This window comes from Salvelinus alpinus, chromosome 16 (assembly GCF_045679555.1).
Source record: "Salvelinus alpinus chromosome 16, SLU_Salpinus.1, whole genome shotgun sequence".
NCBI lineage: Eukaryota > Metazoa > Chordata > Actinopteri > Salmoniformes > Salmonidae > Salvelinus > Salvelinus alpinus.
Window position 1 is genome coordinate 13,536,604 of NC_092101.1, and position 27,973 is coordinate 13,564,576.

Genomic DNA, 27,973 nt, shown 5'->3' on the forward strand with positions numbered 1-27,973 from the left:
ACATATCTATTGAACAGAACATAAGACATCAGGACATCCTTTTCATGGAAAATCAAGCCAATATCCTTTCCTATGCAGGCTGTCCAATTTGTTCTGATGTACAGTACATTGGTATTTGACCAGATAACTGTATATTATTCATACTTTTTTACATACCGTTATCACAAGCTAACTTAATACCTAAACATTCCACTATGCATCAAATAGCTTGAAGGGAAATGGTGAACACCACTTTTTTCAAATAAATAAAGTATATTTTACACTTCATAGACTAACGTTACATTTATTAATTCAAGTGGTAGTGAAACTTTCAAAAATGTTTATGAAGAAAGTATAAAGAAGATCTGTTGGCAAAACAATAATAGTATATGTTCTTATTTTTCTAAATAATAAGATATGTTTCTACATTTACATCTGATAATAGACTAGGCCAACAACGTGAAAAAATGTGTTTTGCTCAATTCTGACTAAATAAGTATTTTTAGATATGTTTATAAGATATGCAAAGTGTATTTCTATTTTATGTTAAGAAACATAATCAAAACGGCTTTATATGATGACTATGGACATGAGAGGGTATGATAAGTAGGAAGTCTGCCCCTAGTCACTTCCAACCCTTTCTGTCTCCTACTACTTTTATTGGTCACACATCCCCTAGCACCGATTGGATCATTCCCCTGTCTATCATTGATTCAGCCCTTTTGAAGAGTGAGAAAACGTAAGGGTGGCATGTTTTCCTAAGTTTATTAACTTATCCCGGGAATGCCATCAGAAGTTAGACTGAACGTTGAAAGAAAGCCATAGAACGTCTGAAAGGTAAGACAAACTAATTTCCTTGATACATATTACTTACATGCACTACTTATTACTCGAATTGTCTATCAAGGGGATCAACATTTGCGTAAAGCAAATGGTAGCCTACAGGTAAAGTTGCCCCTGTATCAACCGTATTGAACCATGCCTTGATTGATTTCGATCTCGTCTATTACGTAGTAACATTGTGTACAACATTGATTTAGTGTTTTGAAACTAGTCCGCAAAAAATATACTTTTGGGTGTTCCCAAACAATACGAAGCTCATCATATCCCTGCGACAAGTGTTTCTGTAACCAACTGTATTCTAAAAAAGCTGTAGCCGAACTATATGACACGCAAAGACCCAAACGGCGTTCCATATCTGTCAGAGTTCAAACAACTACATACTGTTGTATTTGTGTACGTCATAACGTTGTGCATTTATTTTACTCACTGTTCAGAGACAGCACATGGACAGCCATCATTTATATAATATTTGCGCATTAAGACTGTAGCCTAACATAATGTCTACCAATATGTCTAACCATATGTCCAACAGCTGTTTTGAATTTAACTAAAATTAATTCTACATCGTTTTCATAGTTTAGTCCTTAGATAGAAGAATTGACACACCCCATGCAAGATAATTGTCCAATTAGATATTCCTTTGAGATTTATAGGCTACTGAATGCATAGCATGGAGTGTTATGTGGATGTCTGTTGATTAGTGACATTAGATTTAGACAAGAAAAACACTTGAGATTCTAATCCACTCAGGATAACAAAATAATTTTTTCCCCAAGAAAAAATATTTGGAGTGTTAGCAAAACATAGTCATCAACAAACAATAGGACATGACATGGTATGAAAATACTACATTGTCAGTGGAATACTCCTTGCCCCTGTTCATATCCCCCCATTAAGAAGTCTGTGGTGCTGTCAGCAGCTTTTCTTCACTCTATGGAGGACAAGGAAGTAGTGTTCTGCCTCAATAACACACATAATCATATTATGGTATGGGGATGACTAAAGCCCTATTTATACTTGTTGCTAACATGTGGTTGCCACCATCCGATTAAGATGATCCAATCGGATCAAGATTTGTCATGACTAAACTTGGCATTAAAATGTGTCTTTAACTGTGTTGGCATTGTGACCAGATGTTGTGGTCCCTCTGTATGCAAACTATTTGACCGATTTTTGTTTCAAAATAATATATGAATTGAATTGATTTATTTTAAGACGATTATGGTCAATGGTGCCACCTGTCAATGACTTGAGGGCAGGATACTGATGATTTAAATGGTTTGACCGCCCAAATCCGTCTACACATGTGAGATATCCAGAGCAGTGGCGGTCGGTGATGAGGGAGGATGATGAGGGAAGATGAGGGAGGATGATTTTTTTTTCATGATCATGGCCTTATTTCTATTACAGCTTATTGGATGACTGTCATTCATATTCCATTCATCCAGTTCAATGTAACATAGATAGGTTTAGGCTACTACATGATACTCACATTTTCCCTATACCCACCATGAGGTTGCTACAACCTAGCCCGTGAATGAAAGTTTACAACGTAGGTGCACACAGGTCGAGAGACACATTTGAGGTGACACATGGACAGACGGTGACATTCAATACCTCCTTGCGCACTCTTGCCTGCATCTAGGTGATATAGTATGTAATAATTAGTCCAACAGTTGCAAAGGAGAGTTTCTATTGGACAAATTCAAGTATGTTTATCCCCGTTTTGTTCCGTTTGCTTACATTTTAATAAACGTTTTTAACAGAACTGGGCGTAATTAATCCCCCCCCCCCCCGATCACGCATAAATACACAGCCACGTTGTATTCCTTCTGTGCGCTCTCTTCCTCTCACCTCATCCCTTCGCTTGTGGACTTCAATGCACAACACATCAGCTGTATGTGACCAGGTGAAAAAACTACACACAGCCTACATCGTTGTCACCATATTATCTAAAGTAACATCATAGTCAGCATAGCTAACAGAACTAACGCATTAGTGAACCTGCTACAATCATACAGTAATGTTACAGTGTACAGTAAGTAAGCAGTTACACTGGCGGGCCCGGTGGCAATACATTTGTAAAACCAAAAGTTTACCTTGATTTGGAAGAGTTCCAGTGTTGTGTTGGATAGTCATAGCCAGCTAGCTAACATAGCATCCCTCTGTTTGAGCAGGGTGTTTAAGTAGGCTAAACTAGCTAGCTGTATTTGCTAAGTAAGTGAAACTGGGAGAAAAAAAATGACAATCTCTCTCTACATATTTCTCTCTTCAAAACTGTTCAACTATTGTCTTTCTCTTTGAGTCAACCACTCACCACATTTTATGCAATGCTAGCTAGCTGTAGCTTATGCTTTCAGTACTAGATTCATTCTCTGATCCTTTGATTGGGTGGACAACATGTCAGTTCATGCTGCAAGAGCTTTGATAGGTTGGAGGAAGGTTGTATGACTACAGCTTTGTGGAATTGGCTTGTTGTGATAACAATTTATTCTCATATGGTGGATTGAGTTGTGCTCTAGACATGGCTGGTCCAGACTGTAATTCATCCACTTGATTGCTAACCATCCCCAAGTTGTCTGTCATGTGATTCTATGCTTTAAGCTGGCTTATTGCCATTCTGATTCCCCAGTCCATTCTATCTCACTTGACAGCCACGGAATCATTGTTTTGCAACTTCCATATGAGCTCATCTTGAGTTCACATGTTGAGAACTATCACTATGCAGACTGGTCTCATAGACTAGACTCAACATAGTAAATGAAAATCTGGGACACTCAAATTAGTATGATATGTTACACTTTTGGTATGGTTACATAAGACAGAATGTCTAGCAACCCAAAGGTTGCGTTTTCGAATCTCATGGACAACTTCAGCATTTTAGTTAATTAGCAACTTTTCAACTACTTAGCATGTTAGCTAACAGTTGCCTTAACCCTTTAACCTAACTCCTAACTTTAAACCCTAGCCTATCTAATGTTAGCCACGTAGCTAAGTTTAGCAATAACAAATTGGAATCTGTATCATATGTATTGCAAATTTGTAATATTGTACGAATTGCAATTCATAGCATACAAATGGGAATTCGTAAAATATCATACGACATGGATGATGGACATCCACATATTAATACATACCAATCGGAGGGCCTGTTGTCCGGAACTCTGGCAGTCTCTATGGGGGTGCCACAGGGTTCAATTCTCGGGCCGACTCTTTTCTCTGTATATATCAATGATGTCGCTCTTGCTGTGGGTGATTCTTTGATCCACCTCTACGCAGGCGACACCATTCTGTATACATCTGGCCCTTCTTTGGACATTGTGTTAACAAACCTCCAAACGAGCTTCAACACCATACAACACTTCTTCCGTGGCCTCCAACTGCTCTTAAATGCTAGTAAAACGAAATGCATGCTCTTCAACCGATCGCTACCCGTCCGCCCAACTAGCATCCCTATTCTGGACGGTTTTGACTTAGAATATGTGGACAACTACAAATACCTAGGTGTCTGGTTAGACTGTAAACTCTCCTTCCAGACTCACATTAACCTGTTGGGGACCAGGAGGTGCTATTTTCACTTTTGGGGAAAATCGTATGATTTTTAAACGGCCTCGTACTCAATTCTTGCTCGTACAATATGCATATTATTATTACTATTGGATAGAAAACAGTCTCTAGTTTCTAAAAACGTTTGAATTATTTCTCTAAGTGAAACAGAACTCCTTTTACAGACCATTTCCTAACCGGAAGTGAGATTTCCAAAAGCGAACTCTCTCTTCAGGAGCTTGTCTATAAAAGGGCATGTCACTTATGACTGTAGAAACACGTCATACGCCTTCGCCTGGGTGTCATGCGGAAGTGAGAGAAAAAATCAGTTGATTATCTCGACCAGGGACTGAACACAACGTCTTGGACTGAGACGTGCGCACTTTTATTTATTTCCTGGGCGCGAAGTCGGACCTGTACTCGGCTCATTGAAGAACCTTTTTAAAGGTGAATATGATCTCTGGCTTCGATTTTCTTTGATACATGTCACAATATCATCTTAAAGTATGTTTTTTCAATATAGTTTAATTATATTATTGAAATTTATTCTGGACTTTAGACGTGATGCGACGCAAGAATTGGTTCAAGAACGAGAGGCTAGCAATGCTAGCTAATGGTGCTTGCTAATTCTGAGGGAAATCGTTCGTTTTGGATCCAAATAAAGTCGGTTCTGAACAAAGGACCCCTTGGAGAACATTCTGATGGAAGATCCACAAAGATAAGGACCCAATTTGGGATGCTTTTTCATATATATCTGTCGAACTGTGCTATGCTACCGTTTGACTAGAAGCAATGCTGCTGTGTGCTAGCTATTGTAGTAAGCTAATATAACGATATATTGTGTTTTCGCTGTAAAACACTTCAAAAATCGGAAATATTGGCTCTGTTCACAAGATCTTATTCTTTCATTAGCTATCCACCATATATTGTTCTGAAATGTTTTATGATGTGTAATTAGTAGTTGACGTTGGTGTCTGTATTTTCTCTGGCTACTGCCGTGCGATTTCTGACTGTAGCTGTGATGGTGGCTATGATGGTAGCAGTAATGTAAAACTGATTTATAGCTAAAATATGCACATTTTTCGAACAAAACATAGATTTATTGTGTAACATGTTATAGGACTGTCATCTGAGGGAGTTTTTTCTAGGTTATTTAGGTTGGTTCTAGGTTGGTTCTAGGTTAGTTAGGTTAGCTACTTGCATGCTACCGTTGCTGTGAAAAACTGTCTGTCTGTCTTTTGTATTTGGTGGTGAACTAACATAAATATATGTGGTGTTTTCGCTGTAAAACACTTCAACAATCGGAAATATTGTCTGTATTCACAAGATATTTGTCTTTCATTAGCTATCCACCATATATTTGTCTGAAATGTTTTATGATGTGTAATTAGGTAGTTGGTGTCTGTATTTACTCTGGCTACTCCTGTGCGATTTCTGACTGTAGCTATGATGGTAGCAGTAATGTAAAACTGATTTATAGCTAAAATATGCAATTTTTTTGAACAAAACATAGATTTATTGTGTAACATGTTATAGGACTGTCATCTGAGGTAGTTTTTTCTAGGTTATTTAGGTTGGTTCTAGGTTAGTTAGGTTGGCTTGTGCATGCTACCTGCAGCCTACTTGTGCTGTGAAAAATGTCTGTCTTTTTTTATTTGGTGGTGACCTAACATAAATATATGTGGTGTTTTCTCTGTAAAACATTTAAAAAATCGGACATGTTGGATGGATTGACAAGATGTTTATCTTTCAAATGCTGTATTGGACTTGTTAATGTGTGAAAGTTAAATATTTCAATTTTGTTTTTTGAATTTGCCGCTCTGCCTTTTCAATGGAATGTGGGAGGAGTGCCGTTAGCGGCACCCGTGGCCTCAACATTAAGCATCTCCAATACAAAATTAAATCTAGAATCGGCTTCCTATTTCGCAACAAAGCCTCCTACACTCATGCTGCCAAAATTGCCCTCATAAAACTGACTATCCTACTGATTCTCGACTTCGGCGATGTCATTTACAAATTACCCTCCAACACTCTACTCAGACTGCATCCAATTTTCTATCACAGTGCCATCCGTTTTTGTTACCAAAGCCCCATATCCTACCCACCACTGCGACTTGTATGCTCTCGTTGGCTGGTCCTCGCTACATATTCGTCACCAAACCCACTGGCTCCAGGTCATCTATAATTCTTTGCTAGTTATAGCTCCGCCTTATCTCAGCTCACTGGTCACCATAGCAACACCCACCCGTAGCACGTGTTCCAGCAGGTATATTTCACTGGTCATCCCTAAAGCCAACACCTGCTTTGGCCGCCTTTCCTTCTAGTTCTCTGCTGCCAATGACTGGAACGAATTGCAAAAATCACTGAAGTTGGAGACCTATATCTCCCTCACTAACTTTAAGCGTCAGCTGTCAGAGCAGCTTACCGTTCGCTGTACCCAGCCCATCCAACCAACTACCTACCTCATCCCCATATTTGTTTTTGTTTTTCTGCTCTTTTGCACATCAGTATTTCTACTTGCACATCCTCATCTGCACATATCACTCCAGTGTAAATTGTAATTACTTTTCCACTTGGCCTATTTATTGCCTTACCTCCTTACTTCATTTGCACACACTGTAAACAGATTTTCCTATTGTGTTATTGACTGTACTTTTGTTTAACCTATGTTGTATGTGTCACACTGCTTTGCTTTATCTTGGCCAGGTCGCAGTTGTAAATGAGAATTTGTTCTCAACTGGACTACCTGGTTAAATAAAGGTAAAAAGTAAAAATACCAAACGTTACCTATCATACTTATTTGAGTCTCCCAGATTTTTATTTACTCTGTTAGGGCAACCTGCACTCGTTGGTAGACCTATCAGGCTTTCTTTAAAAAACGCTTTGGTGGAATTTTCACAAGTGTTTGTGGTACATTTTCACAACTCCTAGTACAAAACTCAAAACAGATCATCAATAAGTCAGTTGTTTCAAAACTATAAGAACATTTTCAATTGACCAAGTACATCACACAAAATCATAGTCACTTTTTCACCAACCTTAAAACAAAAATCCACCCCAAACCACTAATTCTTATAATTTACAGTGTTAAATAACATGAATATGTGGGAACAATAATTTGTGAACAAATGTTGAATTTTGTCATTATAAAAAGGTTGGTAACTACATGTGAAAATCGTGTTGGAAATCTGTTGCAGCTCAAGTCTACTACAAAACCCACAATGCAATGCTTTCTATATGGGCTGGCTGGCTAGCTAGCAAACATAGCTACACACAACAATACCAAAGTCAATATCAGGATATGAAGTAGCTAGTTTGCTGTAAAATTGCCTAAATCAATTTAGGAGTCTACAGTCTCACCATGTTCAACCTGCAGATCATGTGCCGCATAGAGTGGAGTCTGATATAGAACCCCTCAGTGGAGGTGTCATAATACCCATAAAACCTAGTGGTCAAACAGGGAAATGGTTCCAGTCGTTTTTTCACCATACATTCTTCCCATAGGCGATTTTAGAAACACTTAAAATAAGGGCTGTGTTTCGTGTAGGCTTACCCTGGCGTGACGTTTTGATAACCATGTAAATCTCTCTCGGACATTATTCAAAAATGAATTACATTTTCCCACGTTAATCATAAGACATGAACAAAATACAAGAGTGATTCATATTTTCCTGCAACTTTCCAAAACGGCACAGGAATGCCTCAAATGTTATTTGTCACATGCGCCGAAGGTGTAGACCTTACAGTGAAAAGCTTACTTACAAGCTCTTAACCAACAATGCAGTTTCAAGAAAAAATAGGTGTTAAGAAAGTATTTACTAAATAAACTGAAGTAAAAAATATTATAATAATTAAAGAGCAACAATAAAATAACAGTAACAAGGCTATATACAGGGGGTACCGGTACCGAGTCAATGTGCTGGGGCGTATGTCTCGTCTACACGTTGTGTAGCCGTTAGAGATAATGCTAATGATAACCGTCTGCTGGTAGATGGAAAGGCTTTCCCAAAATTCCTTGATTTTAATTGACCATTTAAAATACATAAAAGAAACCACACCAGGCAACCAATATGTGTTTCAAAATTGCACAAGATTTATATAGACAAAAAGTCAAAGGCCATTAATGTCCTCTATTGGTAGGCAAGTGGCTGCAGGGCAAAACAAGTGACATGGGCACTCTGTGTCATACATACAATGTCCACATATTTAGATGTATACAAAAAAAAAGCTAAATGTACACCTCTTAACTAATTACTCCACTAGCGCAGTGTAACTTTACACTTGGCCAGGAGGCTATCTCAACATTAACCAAGCCTTGCAGGAGTGTTTGAACCTAAGACTGTCAGAAATCATTTTTTATCTCAGCTGGGAGTTTGTTCCACTCTACCACTGCCATATATGAAAATGTGTTCTGGCCAGTACCGACATAGCACAAAATCGTGTGGCGTAGGAATGAAAGAGTTCTTTAGATACTGAGGGGACTGTACCATACATGCTTTTATGGGCCAATCCCAGCTTCAGCTGAATGAATCTTTTTATCAACTGACAGCCACTGTATTTCACAGAGTTGAAAGGCCAACCGGGCTAAGATTCAGAATGACCTTTGACATTTTATTCTGAGCTGTCTGTAGCTTGTTCTTGATGAAGTTAGGGGAGCTACTGTACGAGGTAGTGCATGCATGGTCAGTGAGTCTGCACTAACGCTGCTGCAAGTGTTTTCAAGGTCCCTTTGTCTAGAAATTTGGCTTTTCTGAACAGAAATGTCACTTTCTGGTTGACCTTGGCAGTTACTTTCTGCCCCATGCTCTCCCCTGTCAGAAAACAGTCTAGTTCAGTCAAAGTATTTAACACAGTTCTTGGTTGTAACCACTGTCACCAACCGTGGCTCTAAAGCCTGGTGATCTACAGTTGAAGTCGGAAGTTTACATACACCTTAGCCAAATACATTTAAACTCAGTTTTTCACAATTCCTGACATTTAATCATAGTAAAAATTCCCTGTCTTAGGTCAGTTAGGATCACCACTTTATTTTAAGAATGTGAAATGTCAGAATAATAGAGAAATATTTATTTCAGCTTTTATTTATTTATTCACATTCCCAGTGGGTCAGAAGTTTTTATACTAATTGAGTGTATTTGGTAGCATTGTCTTTAAGTTGTTTAACTTGGGTCAAATTTTTTGGGTAGCCTTCCACAAGCTTCCCACAATAAGAGGATAATTTTGGCCCATTCCTCCTGACAGAGCTGGTGTAACTGAGTCAGGTTTGTAGGCCTCCTTGCTCGCACATGATTTTTCAGTTCTGCCCACAAATGTTCTATGGGAGTGAGGTCAGGGCTTTGTGATGGCCACTCCAATACCTTGACTTTGTTGTCCTTAAGCCATTTTGCCACAACTTTGGAAGTATGCTTGGGGTAATTGTCCATTTGGAAGACCCATTTGCGACCAAGCTTTAACTTCCTGACTGATGTCTTGAGATGTTGCTTCAATATATTCACATAATTGTCCTTCCTCATGATGCCATCTATTTTGTGAAGTGCACCAGTTCCTCCTGCAGCAAAGCACCCCCACAACATGATGCTGCCACCCCCGTGCTTCACAGTTGGGGTGGTGTTCTTCAGCTTGCAAGCCTCCCCCTTTTTCCTCCAAACATAATGATGATCATTATGGCCAAACAGTTCTTTTTTTGTTTCATCAGACCAGAGGACATTTCTCAAAAAAGTACAATCTTTGTTCCCATGTGCAGTTCCAAATCATAGTCTGGCTTTTTTGGGGCGGTTTTGTAGCAGTGTCTTCTTCCTTGCTGAGCGGCCTTTCAGGTTATGTTGATATAGGACTCGTTTTATTGTGGATATAGATACTTTTGTACCTGTTTCCTCCAGCATCTTCACAAGGTCCTTTGCTGTTGTTCTGGGATTGATTTGCACGTTTCGCACCAGAGTACGTTCATCTCCAGGAGACAGAACGCGTCTCCTTCCTGAACAGTATGACGGCTGCGTGGTCCCATGGTGTTTATACTTGCGTACTATTGTTTGTACAGATGAACGTGGTATCCTTCAGGCATTTGGAATTTTCTCCCAAGGATGAACCAGACTTGTAGAGGCCTACAATTTTTTTCTCTGAGGTCTTGGCTGATTTTCTTTTGATTTTCCCGTGATGTCAAGCAAAGCGGCACTGAGTTTGAAGGTAAGCCTTGCAATACATCCACAGGTACACCTCCAATTGACTCAAATGATGTCAACTAGCCTATCAGAAGCATCTAAAGCCATGGCATATTTTTCTGGAATTTTTCAAGCTGTTTAAAGGCACATTCAACTTAGTGTATGTAAACTTCTGACCCACTGGAATTGTGAAATAGTCTCTAAACAATTGTTGGAAAAATTACTTGTGTCATGCACAATGTAGATGTCCTAAACGATTTGCCAAAACTCTAGTTTTTTTAATAAGAAATTTGTGGAGTGGTTGAAAAACGAGTTTTAATGACTCCAACCTGAGTGTATGTAAACTTCCGACTTCAACTGTAAATGGTTAATTTCTCTTAAAGTTCTAGCATTTCTCAAGTCAGCAATTAGCGTTATAAGTGTTAGGTTACATACTTAACAGTAGAGGCCTTCAACCATAAGTAGCATGCACCCCTACTTTGAAAATGGAAATTGCCACTTTCAATATCCAGCCATTCTTTCTGATTGGAGTGGGGTTTTTCCATTTGCACCTCTAAAGAAAGAATTCTCTTGTTAGAAGTTCAATTTAAAGTTTTTGAAGAAACATGCAGGCTAACATTTGTACACTTTCTCCAGTTGCATTTGGCCAACTTGGAGATTGACACAGCATCTCAAAAAGGACGTCCTGGAGAGAAGATTTGATTGATACGAGTAGGAACATACTGCTTAATGCGCTTTCATTACACTGGAACTCTATTAAATTGAATCCGTCTTGGATATAAGATTGAGTTCCTACTACACTATCTACAGAGAAATGCTGAATGAAAAATGTGCTAAAAATACCCAATTCTCTAACAAGGTCTGAGAGGGAGAGGCTATTTACGAATTGAATCCAGTGCTTTGAGATGCTGTTTATTCCCCCTCAAAGTATAATCAGCTGCTTCTCACAGGAAGACACAATTTAGCCAAGGCCACTTTTGGAGACACTTAATGCATGTCATTATGCTGTTGTCGACTGAAGTCCTCAGCTTCATTCATTTACGTTCATCACAGTGAAAGGCTTCCGGGGCCTATGCACTCCACCTAAGAAAAGAACAAGGCGAAACACTGTTCTCACTAAAGCCATTTACTGGTATTCAATGTGACTGACTGCTATAGGCATCAGACCTGAAACCTACTGCTATGGTGACCAATGGAAAAGTTGTATAATTGGGAAAAATAGATTCATAAGAACTGTTTCTGGGTGAGACCGTTTGTTCATGGGGCTGGGGCGTGTAGGATATGCTTCGTGGGAAGAGGCCGTTCCTAGGCTTGCCAAATGGGTCAAGAAGATCATCATTTCCAGAGACATTAGTCTGTTTTTATTGCATCATTTATTGGACCATTCCAAGTCCATATTCTCAGTTTTCTTGTTGACAATATAACAGTTTTGAAAATATACAGTTTGAAAAAGTAAAATAGTTAATGTCAGACTGTTTTGTATTTGGCCTCCCAAACACCAACCAAAGCCACAGACTTCCCCAATGCCTGATTGAATTCACTTTGTGACATTTTGAACCCAGTGGGGGGGAAGGGGACGGATGTTGAACAAGGAGACCTCAGAAAACAGCATCAACACCGAAGTGGCATAATGCCTCATTGTGGGGCTTGAATGTGACTGATTGTGTTTGGATGAGAATCAAGGGGGGTTATGGGATGCATGTGATTGAGACCAAAGTTGATAGTTAAAAGATAGGTTTCTAGTCTAGATACATATTCAAGATTGATATATTAATATCTACTGTAAGAGCTGAAGCCTAACTTGTGACTGCATTGTGTTTATGTGCATCTCGAAATCCCCTCATTGGCATCAATGCACGATTTACGAGACAGAGTTACAGGTAAGCGTGCAGCCCAAAGTGCCTCAACATATGTATATTTCCAGGTATCAGAGGGTTATTTCCTTTTAACTTCCCATGCTCTCGCATTCATGCTGTTTACACACGCTGTATATCCCTGGCTCTAATTGCATGTTGTCCAAGTTTTGCATGATGTGTCATGTGATCGGATGCTTGTACGCCAGGAAAAGGACAGGACCTGTAGTGGATGTGTGTTTTGGGTTCCTGTGTGTTGGTCTTTTGTTATTGTGTCGCACCGAGGTAGTGTGTTTGTTCAGCTCCTCTTTTTACCTGACTTTTTCCTCTGGCCTCACAGGAAGCAGCTTTTTGGCCTTAGCGATGGGCTTCCTGGCAGGAGCGGAGCGGCCCTGAGTTCCTGCTGCGAGGACAATAGGTCTCCCCGGGGCCGGGGCTGTTCTCAGACCTGATTCTCTTCAGGAAACTGCAGATTTATCCCAGCAGCTGAACTGAGCCATACAGGGAGTGTGGCCCTACCCTATGAGTGTCTCTTTTCTGAATGGGACTTTTCTTATGTTAAGTAGTGTGATGATAAAGATGAGCCTGTGGTGGGGTGGGCTGGAAGGATGAAGGAATAGTCTTGGCCTTGCCCAAGAAGACCCAATCTAGGTTAATATATGTGTGGGCTGAACTGGAGTGACTATCATGTATCTGTTGAGCTAGATGCCTTGCTTTTTCTATTGTCAGCTGGACTTGTTGTAGACCCTCCCCTTCCTTTTGAGGGGAAAAGGGAGGTGGTGGCAGGGATGAGGTTACTTTTCCAAATCATGGCTCATGCGATGTAGCCAGCAGCCCTCGACAAGAACATTTCCTGTTGAAAAGCAGTGCTAAAAAAGTCGACTTCGGTGTTAGATTTATGGTGAATGCTGGGGAAACGGCTGCCTCATTGATGACAGTAATAGTAGAGAATCGTTAGGTAAAAAAAGGTAGACAAATATTTACAGAAATCCTCAACACCTATTTGAAATATGTGCAGTTAATTGCATCGCTTAGCTTATAGTAACTTGGCCTCAATTTGTAGAGTAATCCAGTGTGTCCGTTAACAGTGGGACAGGTTTACAAAATGAAGACCTAGGCCTGCTATTAGTTGTTCCTCACAATGAAATCGGGGAGGGGACTGTGGATCTGTCACTCTCACACGTGATACCTCAGACAGCACTGGCACGATTTTGATTAAACTTGGGTGGATGATGTGTCTTACCATAGAGATCCGGCATTTACAAAATGACACTGATGGGCCCAATGCGGGACCTATAGTAATTAACAGAAACGTGTTGGTCACACGCAATATCTCATTTGTCCCAAGGGGTGGAGGGGGATGGGACATGTTTACTGTTGCCTTGTTTTGACTTACAGCCATAGGCATTAGTTTCAGTCGTTTATGGGATCATGATCTACAAGATCGCTACCACAACAGAATGGTGTGTATGTAACAGGCAATTGTTGTTGTGTGTGTGTGCTCACTCCTGCCGGTGTGTGAGGGGCACAGCAGAATGTGGTTTCTCCCCCTGAATGTGTGGGTTGCCCTGTAATTTGTTGCCTGTCATCAGGACCTGGAAAAAACATATTGAACTGGCCTATTTGTGCTGAGTGGGAGCTGGAGGCACTAAGTGAGGAGTAGTGAGGGTGGGATGGGAACTACGTGTTTATGTTACACTCCTCTGATCTGAGGAGCTGGCATCTGGAGCAAATCGGAGGCACTTGGAATTTGGCACGTCCAGTGGGATACTGTATTTCAAGAAGCCCAAACACAGACAGATTCTTTCTGCAACCTAGAACAGAAACCTTGTCCACAAGAAGTTATACAACAGCTATTTTGAGTAAATATTCCAAAACAAATCAATGTTTTCCAGTTTACTCAGTATAACTAATGTAACCTTAATAACCACTTATTCATTATTTTCTTGTTCTTAACCTTTCTAGCGCAGGCGTTCCGCTAGCAGAACCCCTCGACAACATTCCGCTGAAAAGGCAGCGCGGGAAATTCAAAAATATTTTTTTGAAATATGTATCTTTCACACATTAACAAGTCCAATACAGCAAATGAAAGATAAACATCTTGTTAATCTACCCATCGTATCCGATTTCAAAAAGGCTTTACAGCGAAAGCACAACATATGATTATGTTAGTTCAGAGCCAAGTCAAAAAAACACACAGCCATTTTCTAGCCAAAGATAGGAGTCACAAAAAGCAGAAATATAGATCAAATTACTAACCTTTGATCTTCATCAGATGACACTCATAGGACATCATGTTACACAATACATGTATGTTTTGTTCGATAATGTGCATATTTATATCCAAAAATCTCAGTTTACATTGGCGCGTTACATGCAGTAATGTTTTGATTCCAAAACATCCGGTAATAAACATCGATAAAAGATACAAGCGTTATTCACAGAATTTAAAGTTCTCCTTAATGCAACCGCTGTGTCAGATTTCAAAAAAACTTTACGGAAAAAGCATAATCTGAGTACGGCGCTCAGAGCCCAATCCAGCCAAATCCAGCCAAAGAAATTTCCGCCATGTTGGAGTCAATAGAAGTTAGAAATAACATGATAAATATTCACTTACCTTTGATGGTCTTCATCAGAATGCACTCCCAGGAATCCCAGTTCGACAATAAATGACTGATTTTGTTCCATAAAGTCCATCATTTATGTCCAAATAGTCACTAGTTGTTAGCGTGTTCAGCCCAGTAATCCATCTTCATGAGCACTAGGTCCAGACAAAAACTCAAAGTTCCGTTACAGGTCGTAGAAACATATCAAACGATGTATGGAATCAATCTTTAGGATGTTTTTAACATAAATCATCAATAATGTTCCAACCGGAGAATTTCATCGTCTGTAGCAAAGCACTGGAACAAGAGCTAACTCTGTCGGGAGCGTGCGTCACGAGCCTGAGACACTCTGCCAGACCAATGACTCATTCAGCTCCCATTCCCCCCTCCTTTATAGCAAAAGCCTGAAACAAGTTTCTAAAGACGGTTGACATCTAGTGGAAGCCTTGGGAAGTGCAACTTAACCCCATAAACACTGTGTATTCGGTAGGCCAAGCTTTGAAAAACTACAAACCTCAGATTTCCCACAACCTGAGAAAAATCCAACCAGGAATTCGCCTGCCATATGAGTTCTGTTATACTCAGACATCATTCAAACAGTTTTAGAAACTTCAGAGTTTAAATTTTTTTTTTTTATCCAATACTACTAATAGTATGCATATATTAGCATCTGGGACAGAGTAGCAGGCAGTTTACTCTGGGCACGCATTTCATGCAAAAGTGAAAATGCTGCCCACTATCCCAAACAGGTTTAACTAGTGGCTGTGCAGCCGTAGATTCCGTAGGGATATGTTCGTGTCCAGCTGTAATAGGAAGTTCAGCTACTCTGCGCAGCACCTTGACTAATTAGACTGAATGTTGTGTTCCCTCCATTGTGCTATAGCTAGGGCAAGCGTTCTATAATTGCACTATTAGTTTGGGTTTCTTACATCTGCAAACAGCTGGTTTGTATTTTCTTAGCAAGTTGTGGCTAAGTCGTATTAGCCGCTAATCGCTAGTTAGCTGGCTAATAAATATACCGAGTCAGAGCAAACGTAGCTAGCTATACAGCATAATACCAGTGATGGTGTAGGCCTAAATGAGCATGTTGTTTGTGCAATAGTATCTTCTAAATCAAAGAGGAATTGGTGAAGCTTGAATATGTTAGCTACATGAAGTAGCTAAGAGAACATTTTAATGTAGCCAATGATTATAGGGTCCCCAAGGAAACACGGACCAACACTTTGGTTCCAACCCTATCACAATAACTTCTCCCTGGCATTTTCATTTGTTGTCATGTCAAAAAACACTGTATTCAAAGTGCCCACTTATCTTATAACTGTAGAATTAGAAATATATGAAAATGTAGAAATTTATTTTTGGTTGAAGTTTAATTGAACAGTATAAAAAATGGAGTGGAGAGAGACCCATGAAATCACTTAGGATGTATGTGATGCCACTCTAGGGTCACGCACTACTCATAAAGCAAATGTAGAACTTTATTATTAAAAAACATAAAATACTGTCATAATTTTTTTTTTTAAATACTAGGAGTATTTCCAGACCAGTAGTTAAGTTATAGGCTATAACTAGATCCCAGAGTTGTGCCTAGTCAGGAAAATCTCTGCTCTATGGCCCCAGAACCCTGTGTAGGAGGGACAGGGTCTTTCCTCTGGCTGAGGGAACGAAGCAGTGACAGCAGGCATGTCCGACTGGCTGAAGCTAACCAGAGTCCCTCAGACCAATCTCCACTTGATGTCTCACGCTAATGGCCAGCGTCTGTAGATGCCATTCTCTTGTGATAAGCTTGCTTTGGTGAGGCGGAGGGCTGGAGGAAATATGCGCTGCAATCATTTTAATCCGACGCCTTGCTTTGTGGAATATTAATGTAGGCTACGCTGGGCTTTGCTGTCACAGTAGCAACATTTTGTGCATAGCTTCTCTTTGAATGGCAACGAGAGATGGCAGAAAATACTTGTTTTTGGAGATGTTTTTTTATTTATCCTATGTAATTACAACTAACTTGTAGCCCTCCTCAAGTATCTGAACATGTCCCAGCCTGGTCCACGCTAGCAGGATGTGAGAGGGAATTGTGTGGTGGAATGTGCTTAAGGCTATATGGAAACAGATGTGTGTGTGTGTGTGTGTGTGTGGGGTGCTCTGACCCTTTGTCGATCTCTCTCTTTCTTAGTCGAGCCGTGTATGGAAATGTGTCCCACAACTGTGAACTCTGTACATGTGTGTGCCTCTGCATGCATGCATGTGTGTTTCTGCTCTGACGCTGACGTCTATCCATCCCTCTCCCTGTCAGTGGAGCTAAGGAGCGGTGACCCAGAACTGGATTGACAGCCAGGAAGACCAACCCAAAGTGAACTCCCTGGCCCAGCGTCAAGACACCTTTATGATTCTTCCACAGACTGTATGACCGAGGTAACTTCAATACAACACATTTGTCGATCAGAAATACTACACTAGCAACACTTTTGAAACATGATGACAGCTGACATAATGGAAGTTTATTACTAAGTAAACCTGTTTGAACAACGTGTTGATTTAACCGTTGGCACATTCTGTGATTGAGAGCAATAGTTTGGGTTTCTGATCCTAATGTAATATCTGGCTTGTCTGTATTGGCTTCTGTTCATCGTTTCCTGTTGCTTTTGTTCTTGGGCCACTTAACTTCGCTTTTATCTGTAGCGTGTGCAGGGCTTTCAGACATGCTGCTTGGAGGTATAGGTGATGTTATGGTTAATCCCCTTGACTTCAACACCTCCGACAAAGAAAAAGACCAACCCTAGGATTAACCCCTTGTTACCTACAGTACCTCTTTCTTTCTAATGGAACATTGGGGAGTGGGTTTCCCAAAGCATTCGTAGCTAAAGCGCAACGTTATTTCTCTCCACAACCCAGCTGCACAGCCGCGAGAGAGTACCAATTATAACATCGATGTTTGTTTGTCTTGTATGTGTGAATTAGCATCATTCGTAAAAATGAACCACTTTGCTCTTCTACTAGAGGTGTGATTCTGGGCTGGTGTGAGAATTAACATATTACTTTAGCCGTGAATGCTTTGAAATACCCACCCCAGACCAATGTAGGAAATTGCCCTTCAGCAAGGGGTGGATTCAAAAACATTGCTAAATAGAGTCTCTCGTATAAAGGTCTTCAGGTGCCCTTACAGTAAGAGCTTTATGGGTAGTTTATAATAGGGTTTTGTCTTGAATGAGAAAGATTTGCTACAGTTAATTTCGCCATCAAGCAAAGAATGTCAGGCTACGACGTCCTGAATAATGTAATTTTAGGCTACAGGCCTCCTTACTACTTAACTAAATGTCATGCTCTCTTTACCTCTGGGTAACACATGAAAAATTCATACATGCGTACACTAGCCTCAGTAAAACACATAGGTATCTGAGTCAGTGTTTCCCTTCTCTTATCAGGTTGTGAGTAGACTCTCTGGGGGCTTCTGCTGAAAGTTCTCAGTCCACAACCATGACTCAGTCTGTGCAGGTCAACCCCAAATTGCCTGGTAAGCATTTCAGTTCCAGCTGGTATTTATCAAGTCATTATGTGGTAACAATGGATAATGTCTGGGACTTGAAAAACTTAAACAGATTTGATAACTGTTGTAATGTTTTCCTGTGGACTGCAGATCTGGGCGCACCGTTTCTATTCTCCAGTCAGGAAGAGGTGGATCAACAGGGCTCTTATTCGGTCCAAACTCCGTATGGCTTCCAGCTGGACCTGGACTTCCTCAAGTATGTGGAGGAGATAGAAAGCGGCCACCACGTCCGCCGGGTACCCGTCAACTCTCGCAGGTCATCCCGGGGGGTCAAAGCCTCCCAGCGGAGCCCGAATGTGGGGGGAAGAGCCAGCGGCTGGACCTCAACAGAGTCCCTCTCCTCACCCGCCAGCGAAGATGGTCGTGCGCCCCCTCCTCCACCACCACGGAATCGCATTGGCTCCGCTCCCAGTGAGGGGCAACCCCTGTCCCCGCTATCTGTCCTTAGCCTCCCCCTCTCTGCTGGCGCCAAAGTGCCACCACCACCTCCGCTACGTAACCCCAGGGTAGAGAGGACCCTCCTGGAGACCAGCCTGCGACTGCAGCAGGAGCAGAGCCACCAGCACCAAAATGGCACCTGTTTCCAGCTCTCTGACCCACCAAAGCAAAGCCCCAGGGCTGTGACGACTCATGTTACCCCAGCTAGTGCAGCATCCACAGTAGATGACCAGCCCTTGCACCTCTTCTCTGCCACCCCCAGCCCATCTCAGAGTAGCCTGACCAGACCCAGTCCCCACTCCTCCGGTAGGAGCACCCCGGCCTCTAGCACCGGAATGGCTACTTTGCCTCCCAGCCAGTTGCAGACTGTGAGAGAGCAGATGGCCACTGCCCTGAGGCAACTGAAGGAGATGGAGGAGAGAGTGAAGGGGGTCCCAGTGCTGGAGAGAGAGGTGGCCAAGCTACGGGCTGAGAAAGACATGCTCCTACTGGTACTGCAGGAGAAGAAGACCGTGGCGGCCCAACAACAGGCTACAACAGTAGTGAGCAGTACTACCACCACAACGGTGGACGCAGGCACACAGAGTCAGGAACGTCCTCCTTTTTCCCCCAAGAGTCCCAGAAGTCCCAAGAGTCCAAGCAAAATAGGGGACCTCAGAAAGCTGACTGAGAAGTTCGAAGGCAAGACAGGGAAAGATGGAGCACATTCTGAGAAGGTTGTGGAGAAGAGGTCTGTGGCCGTCGGGGATGACATGTTGCTGGACGCCGGGGTCTTCTACTACAGCCAAGGTTCCAAGGATGCCTCAGAGGGCACGCCTCAGGTGGACGTCTGCGAGAAAGGTGTGGCCACGGAGGCACCGGCCTTCCGTGAGGAGTGGGTGCAGGCTGGGGTGGAGACAGAGGAGGCCTCGGTTTGGGTGATGGAATCCCAGCTGGGGCTGAGCAGTGAGGCCCAGAGGGAGATTGACACCCTACAGGACACCATCAAGTTCCAGCAGGAGTCCATCTTGGCTCTGGAGGGGCGACTCGGCCAGGCTGACGAGGACCTGGCAGTGCTCAAAGCCCAGGAGGATGAGAGGAAATCCAAAGCAACGTCCGAGAAGGCGGTCCTTGCCAAACCAGACTCAGCCCATGCCCAAGTGGGGACCGAAGCCTCTACAACATCCACGCCAGCTTCACAGCATGTCGCAGTCTCCTGTTGTCCTGAGGTGGTTGACGCTTGTGTAGGTGAGGATTTGAGAGCCGTACATTACGACCAGAGCACTCAGACTGACTCTGTGGAGAGCCCTGCAGAAGAGGAACCAACCCTAGTAGCACTGGTCAGCACTGGAAGTCAATGGGAGAATCTGTACGAGGATGAGACTATAGAGCAGAACGCTCCAGTCACTGCGCTGAAGAAGAGACAGATGACCATTGCGGAGTACAAGGTCACCCCTGGCGAGGAGACGGTCAGTTTAGCCGAAGGAAAGGGAGGGAAAGAGGAGGAAACGGCGCCCAGGACACCCACAACTCCAACAATGGTTGAAAGTGAGTGCCAAGTGTATTTATTCTTATACAATAGTTATTCATATAGAAGATAAATGATTCCCCCACACTAATAAAGCAGGTGTAAAATTAATATACAGTGCCTTCGGAAGGTTTAGACCCCTTGACTTTTTCCACAATTTGTTACGTTACAGCCTTATTCTAAAATGTGTTAAATTAATAAAAATCCTCAGCAATCTACACACAATACCCCATAATGACAAAGTGAAAACAGGCTTTTTGAAATGTTACATAAGCATTAAGACCCTTTGCTATGAGACACGAAATTGAGCTCAGGTGCATCCTGTTTCCATTGATCATCCATCCTTGATGTTTCTACAACTTGACTGTAGTCCACCTATGGCAAATGCAATTGATTAGACATGATTTAGAAAGGCACACACCTGTCTATATAAGGTCTCACAGTTGACAGTGCATGTCAGAGCAAAAACCAAGCCATGAGGTCGAAGGAATTGTCCGTAGAGCTCCGAGACAAGATTGTGTCGAGGCAGAGATCTGGGGAAGGGGACCAACACATTTCTGCAGCATTGAAGGTCCCCAAGAACACAGTGGCCTCCATCATTCTAAATCGAAGAAGTTTGGAACCACCAAGACTCTTCCTAGAGCTGGTCACCTGGCCAAAGTGAGCAATTGGGGGAGAAGGGCCTTGGTCAGGGAGGTGACCAAGAACCAGATGGTCACTCTGACAGAGCTCTAGAGTTCTTCTGTGGAGATGGGAGAACCTTCCAGAAGGACAAACATCTCTGCAGCACTCCACCAATCAGGCCTTTATGGTATTGGCCAGACGGAGTTTGCCAAAAGGCACCTAAAGACTCTCAGACCATGAGAAAGCAGATTCTCTGGTGTGATGAAACCAAGATTGAACTCTTTGGCCCGAATGCCAAGCGTCATGTCTGGAGGAAACCTGGCACCATCCCTACGGTGAAGCATGGTGGTGGCAGCATCATGCTGTGGGGGTGTTTTTCTGCAGCAGGGACTGGGAGACTTGTCAGGATCGAGGGAAAGATAAACAGAAGTACAGAGAGATCCTTGATGAAAACCTGCTTCAGAGCACTCAGGACCTCAGACTGTGGTGAAGGTTCACCTTCCAACAAGACAACGACCCTGAGCACACAGCCAAGACAACGCAGCAGTTGCTTCGGGAGAAGTCTCTGAATAATCTTGAGTGGCCCAGCCAGAGCCCGGACTTGAACCTGATTTTAACATCTTTGGAGAGACCTGAAAATAGCTGTGCAGCAACGCTCCCCATCCAACCTGACAGAGCTTGAGAGGATCTGCAGAGAAGAATGGGAGAAACTCCCCAAAATAGATGTGCCAAGCTTGTAGCAAAATACCCAAGAAGACTCGAGGCTGTAAATGCTGCCAAGGGTACTGAGTAAAGGGTCTGAATACTTATGTAAATGTGTCATTTCTGTTTAAAAAATTTAATAAATGAGCAAATAAACAGTTTTTGCTTTGTCATTATGTGTAGATTGAAATTATAATTTAATAGATTTCAGAATTATGCTGTAACCTAACAAAATGTGGTTAAAGTCAAGGGGTCTGAATACTTTCCAAAGGAACTGTAGAATTCAATGTAGTAGCATATTGGTTGGGTCACTCACCGAGTCCGTTGTGGCCACAGGTATGCTGAAGTCCATCATGAAGAAGAAGGATGGGAGTAGTTCCGGTGAATCACGTAGCAGCGGCAAGAAGAGCTTGCAGTTTGTTGGCATTCTCAACGGGGGGTAAGTGGTGCTTTGTCATCATTGAATGAGCAAAAATCTGCACATATTACCATCACACTGATAATACACAGGGCATATTAGAAGAAAAGGATGACCAATGTTAAAGATAACTAACTAGACATGTACTTCTGTTCAGATATGAGTCGACATCTAGTGAAGAGGAGGAAGAGGGGAGTTCCTCGGGCGACAGTGAAGTGGATGATTGCTCGGACAGTAGTGATGGCGAAGATGGAGAGGCAGCTCTGGAGGAGACCTCCGATGAAGAGAGGAACATTAATATGGATGACACCGATAGTGATGATATGGCCTTAGCAGCAGGGACTGAAGCCACTGAGGACAGTCCAGATGCAGTGAAAGAGAAGTATGCTTCAACTACAGCTCATGGAACTGTCATTGTTGGCAGATAACAATTTTACAGGGATAGTCAACAGAATTTTCAGAATTTGTTGAAAGTTTGCTTTCCTTGAAAGAAGTATGTTGGTAGTAAAATTTGGATCTTCTATTTTGGTTTGTAGCCTTTAGGTTCCCTGAATTTGCTCAAGTTAGTGTAAATACTAAGGGTGTAATGGTAGCAAATCAGGTCTGAATTAGTATATCAAACCATTAAATTACCGCAGCAGCCAAAGTAATTTCGCAACATTATCATCTGTGAAGCTATGCATGTGTATATTATTGACATGGAATTATAGCCAAGATGTTTGCACAAAAAGTAGTTGAATATGTTATATAGGAGTCTCATCTTACATTGCACAAGTGTTAGATCCCAGTCGGTCACTACCATAGACAACTTCCATGTCTAATTGCAGTAATCCCTTGTCATAGATTTGAGCTGAGTGCAAAAATGCATGAGGCTTCTCTCATTCTGAAGAACCACCTGAATGATGTCAAACCACTGAAGAGTAAAGAAGTGGTAGGTTTCAGCATGCCTCTTTAATTCCTCTGTTTTATTATATGCTAGAAATCTTGAGTTTACTTTTCAAAATTCTCTCATACCTGATTTTTGGAAACAAATACCCTGTTTTTTTTTTTTTCAATCCACACATAATCTCTCAAGTGTGTTTTGAAGTTCCATAACTTGAAGAAGTGGTTGCGAGGACATAGTCTCCTTAGTCCAATTCATGCCACACTAAATACGATTATAAACATTTAATACATCACCAAGACTTCTACATGGTTATAAAATGTCTTCCTGATGTTCCAAGTGTTTATAATCATATTAGTATGATAACCTTTATGTAGCTGTATTCCATCAGTGATCTTATCCCACATCCTTCCTCCATACCCCTTTGTCTTGTACTGTAGCTCTCCAGCACTCATACTGTGCAGCTGGAATGGTTCCGCATCTCTAGTGCAAAGATGGCCCAGCCGCCCCGTGTCTCAGACTACCTGATGGCCTTCACTGAGGTCTCCTCTGCCCTGCTGGCCCACGTCATCAACATGACTGATGGCAATGGTAACACGGCCTTGCACTACAGCGTCTCCCACTCCAATTTCACAGTGGTGGGGCTACTACTGGACACAGGTTAGTTGGAGTGAGGAGTGTTCACTTATCTCGGGGAAGTTGTGTTAGGGTCAGGGCTTATGACCTTAGTGAAGAGATCATAATGCATCTTCAGAAGTTTGGTATTCATGGTTTAACTACAGGCATAAAATCACATTAGTTATGCCATGTACTTATCGTCAGGAAGTTTCCATGCCCCGGGGTTTCACCGTGGGGTGGGTGTGCTCTGTGCAGGCATGTGTTGTGTAGATAAGCAGAACAAGGCAGGCTACACTGCTATCATGCTGGCGGCCCTCTCATCTGTGAAAGAGGAGGATGACATGGTGGTGGTCAGGAAGCTCTTCAGTCAGGGCAACGTCAACGCCAAGGCCAGCCAGGCAAGTCCTTCTCAAATCACATAAAATCCAGTCTATCCCCCTCAGTCTATGCCGCTTGTGTGTTGTCGCTAACACCATGCTAACTGGGCTACATTGTGTTTAGGCTGGCCAGACAGCGTTGATGTTAGCCGTTAGCCATGGACGGCAGGAGATGGTGCGGGCGCTGCTGGACTGCGGGGCTGAAGTGAACGTGAAGGATGACGAGGGCTCCACGGCGCTCATGTGCGCCAGCGAGCATGGCCGCGCCGAGATTGTCTCGCTGCTCCTGGATCAGCCGGGCTGTGACATCTCCATCGTGGACAATGTGAGTTCCTTTACTGTCTGTCTGGCTGTTTACCCTGTAAACTCAGTGTGTCTTTACACGCTTACCTGGCTTCCTCTTTCTGTCCACTTTCCTCATCTTCTACCTCTTCCATTTCACGCTGAACTGAAAGAACTAGGCAGGTCAAAGCAAGTACTCTGATAGGCTTTTGCCATATTGTTTTATATGTCCTGTCTTAACACCAGTGCTGCAGATGGAGAGGAGAGCAGGGGAGGAAGCCACTAGATTATTGCGACGCAGCAAAGAAGTGAATACAAAAACATATTACATTTATTTTATAAATCCTTGTTTCTTTTTTTAATCAACGCTAATTTTTAAATTAGCAATAAGACAATATTTTTATAATCTGTACACCCGTGTTTTTCTACAGTATGACTTTACAGTGGATTTTTCTCAGACTAGTTTGAACCTCCAGTCCAGACTGATATATCTAAGAGAGCACATCTGGGGCAAAATGAGTTAGGCATGCAGCACATGGATTGAGTTTCAGTAAGATGCAGCTAGACTGAGAGGGGCTGGGAAAGTATTTAGGAACATGTTTTTTTCAACCTTGTGACAATTGGATACAGCTAATTCTTCAGGATTGTGAGGCAGACAGAGATGTGGGTTAACCCTTTGCTGGTTTGAAGACCTAGACCAGGGGTGGGCAACCTTAAGGGCCACTGTGGGTGCAACGTTTTATTTCAGCCAACCCGGAACACAACCGATTAATCTACCCGATTTTAATCCAATCAAAATTGATAAACTACGATTTAGTTGGTGTGTTGCTTGGCTGCCTGGAAGAAAAGCCTGTACCCACACCGGCCCTCGCAGTGTAAGATAGCCCACGCCTCACCTTGACTGTATACTGTAAAGACACAGTTCTATATTTCATGAATGGCATATAGCTTCTTATTCTTTCTACTGTGTGATGAGGCTGTGAATGGGCAGGAATCTTATTTGTGTCCCACCTCAGAGGGTTTATAGCAAAGCCTGCTGTCCCTTTTGTCTTCCTCCCTCTCTAGGACGGCAGTAATGCGCTTTCCATCGCCCTGGAGGCCTCTCACAATGACACAGCTGTGCTGCTCTACGCCCACATGAACTACACCAAAGCCCAGGCAGCTGTGAGTTCCCCAGACGCTGGTCTTGAGGGCGAGGGACCTGCCTGGTTTTTATATGACAAACAGACAGTTTGGCCTTGAATCCAGTATAGGTCACACTCACAACATATCCGTATCATGCGCAATTTCAAGTGTGTAATATTATCGCCTCGGCTACACTCCAATGTTTGGGTGTGGTATGTTGGCCTAGTTGAAAGATCTTGTCTTGGCATGTGTAGCAGTAGTGACCCCTAGAGCATATTCTTTACAGCTCTATGTATTTTTACTGTATATTGTAGTTTTTGCCCTGTTTTACTACTATCACTCTGAAAACATTGGTATATTTCTTTCAGGGGACAAACAAGTCTCGAAGCCCCACTAGTCCTCAAAAGACATGGTCTGCTGCGGAGTGATTGGCCACCAAGATGGAAAAACAAACATAACTGGACATAAGCGTTGAAAAAGCTCCACTGGAATACTGCCGCTGTCTATACAGTGAGGGAAAAAAGTATTTGATCCCCTGCTGATTTTGTACGTTTGCCCACTTACAAAGAAATGATCAGTCTATAATTTTAATGGTAGGTTTATTTGAACAGTGAGAGACAGAATAACAACAAAAATATCCAGAAAAACGCATGTCAAAAATGTTATAAATTGATTTGCATTTTAATGAGGGAAATAAGTATTTGACCCCCTCTCAATCAGAAAGATTTCTGGCTCCCAGGTGTCTTTTATACAGGTAACGAGCTGAGATTAGGAGCACACTCTTAAAGGGAGTGCTCCTAATCTCAGTTTCTTACCTGTATAAAAGACACCTGTCCACAGAAGCAATCAATCAATCAGATTCCAAACTCTCCACCATGGCCAAGACCAAAGAGCTCTCCAAGGATGTCAGGGACAAGATTGTAGATCTACACAAGGCTGGAATGGGCTACAAGACCATTGCCAAGCAGCTTGGTGAGAAGGTGACAACAGTTGGTGCGATTATTTGCAAATGGAAGAAACACAAAAGAACTGTCAAACTCCCTTGGCCTGGGGCTCCATGCAAGATCTCACCTCGTGGAGTTGCAATGATCATGAGAATGGTGATGAATCAGCCCAGAACTACACAGGAGGATCTTGTCAATGATCTCAAGGCAGCTGGGACCATAGTCACCAAGAAAACAATTGGTAACACACTACGCCGTGAAGGACTGAAATCCTGCAGCGCCCGCAAGGTCCCCCTGCTCAAGAAAGCACATATACATGCCCGTCTGAAGTTTGCCAATGAACATCTGAATGATTCAGAGGACAACTGGGTGAACGTGTTGTGGTCAGATGAGAACAAAATGGAGTTCTTTGGCATCAACTCAACTTGCCGTGTTTGGAGGAGGAGGAATGCTGCCTATGACCCCAAGAAACCATCCCCACCGTCAAACATGGAGGTGGAAACATTATGCTTTGGGGGTGTTTTTCTGCTAAGGGGACAGGACAACTTCACCGCATCAAAGGGATGATGGACGGGGCCATGTACCGTCAAATCTTGGGTGAAAACCTCCTTCCCTCAGCCAGGGTATTGAAAATGGGTCGTGGATGGGTATTCCAGCATGACAATGACCCAAAACACACGGCCAAGGCAACAAAGGAGTGGCTCAAGAAAAAGCACATTAAGGTCCTGGAGTGGCCTAGCCAGTCTCCAGACCTTAATCCCATAGAAAATCTGTGGATGGAGCTGAAGGTTCGAGTTGCCAAACGTCAGCCTCGAAACCTTAATGACTTGAAGAAGATCTGCAAAGAGGAGTGGGACAAAATCCCTCCTGAGATGTGTGCAAACCTGGTGGCCAACTACAAGAAACATCTGACCTCTGTGATTGCCAACAAGGGTTTTGCCACCAAGTACTAAGTCATGTTTTGCAGAGGGGTCAAATACTTATTTCCCTCATTAAAATGCAAATCAATTTATAACATTTTTGACATGCGTTTTTCTGGATTTTTTTGTTGATATTCTGTCTCTCACTGTTCAAATAAACCTACCATTAAAATTACAGACTGATCATTTCATTGTCAGTGGGCAAACGAACAAAATCAGCAGGGGATCAAATACTTTTTTCCCTCACTGTATATGTATTTATATCATGGCATACGTTATTCATTTGTATTAATATAAGATTATTATTTTTCCATAAATGTCATTACTATATACGATACTAATCTGCATTTGCAACATTTCTAATTCAAGGTCTGCAGCATTTAGTTTTCTATGATACAGTAAAGCGGACCTCACATTTATTTGCACTCATTTACTGTGTTGAGGTTTAGTTCCCCTCACTCTTTAACTACCTTCTCAATCTTCATGCCAACGTCTTTCAACTCTGCACTAACTGTCTGCCTTGTATATTCATGTATTGATTTTCATGTAAAAAAAATAAACATATTTACATAACATGTGACACTGTACTTAGCAGAAGAGGTCCAGATT

At 42.2% G+C, this 27,973-nt stretch overlaps 1 protein-coding gene across 3 annotated transcripts; it reads left to right on the top strand.

Moving 5' to 3' along the window:
• The first annotated feature begins 659 nt into the window (after positions 1-659).
• LOC139540863 (KN motif and ankyrin repeat domain-containing protein 3-like) lies at positions 660-27,951 on the top strand. 3 transcript variants are annotated; one of them, XR_011668278.1, is made up of 13 exons: positions 671-816; positions 17,276-17,394; positions 18,405-18,493; positions 18,617-20,491; positions 22,134-22,236; positions 22,373-22,597; positions 23,059-23,146; positions 23,539-23,758; positions 23,972-24,114; positions 24,218-24,418; positions 25,441-25,539; positions 25,869-26,006; positions 27,614-27,951. XR_011668278.1 is itself a non-coding variant. In XM_071344880.1 (12 exons), the coding sequence occupies exons 3-12, from the start codon at positions 18,457-18,459 to the stop codon at positions 25,926-25,928; spliced, it is 3,051 nt and encodes a 1,016-aa protein (XP_071200981.1). In that variant the 5' UTR covers positions 671-816; positions 17,276-17,394; positions 18,405-18,456; the 3' UTR covers positions 25,929-27,951. The 3 variants fall into 3 exon arrangements, 2 of the variants coding, with proteins under 2 accessions (XP_071200982.1, XP_071200981.1); XM_071344880.1 differs by having other exon boundaries at positions 25,869-27,951; XM_071344881.1 differs by lacking the exon at positions 25,441-25,539 and having other exon boundaries at positions 660-816; positions 25,869-27,951.
• The last annotated feature ends 22 nt before the right edge of the window (positions 27,952-27,973 follow it).

Bases quoted from the DNA above. Each gene is read 5' to 3' on its own strand.
- LOC139540863 (XM_071344880.1), top strand. From the start codon at position 18,457: ATGACTCAGTCTGTGCAGGTCAACCCCAAATTGCCTG. The intron at 24,115-24,217 runs GCAAGTCCTTCT...CATTGTGTTTAG, and splicing joins TCAACGCCAAGGCCAGCCAG to GCTGGCCAGACAGCGTTGAT. The intron at 24,419-25,440 runs GTGAGTTCCTTT...CTCCCTCTCTAG, and splicing joins ACATCTCCATCGTGGACAAT to GACGGCAGTAATGCGCTTTC.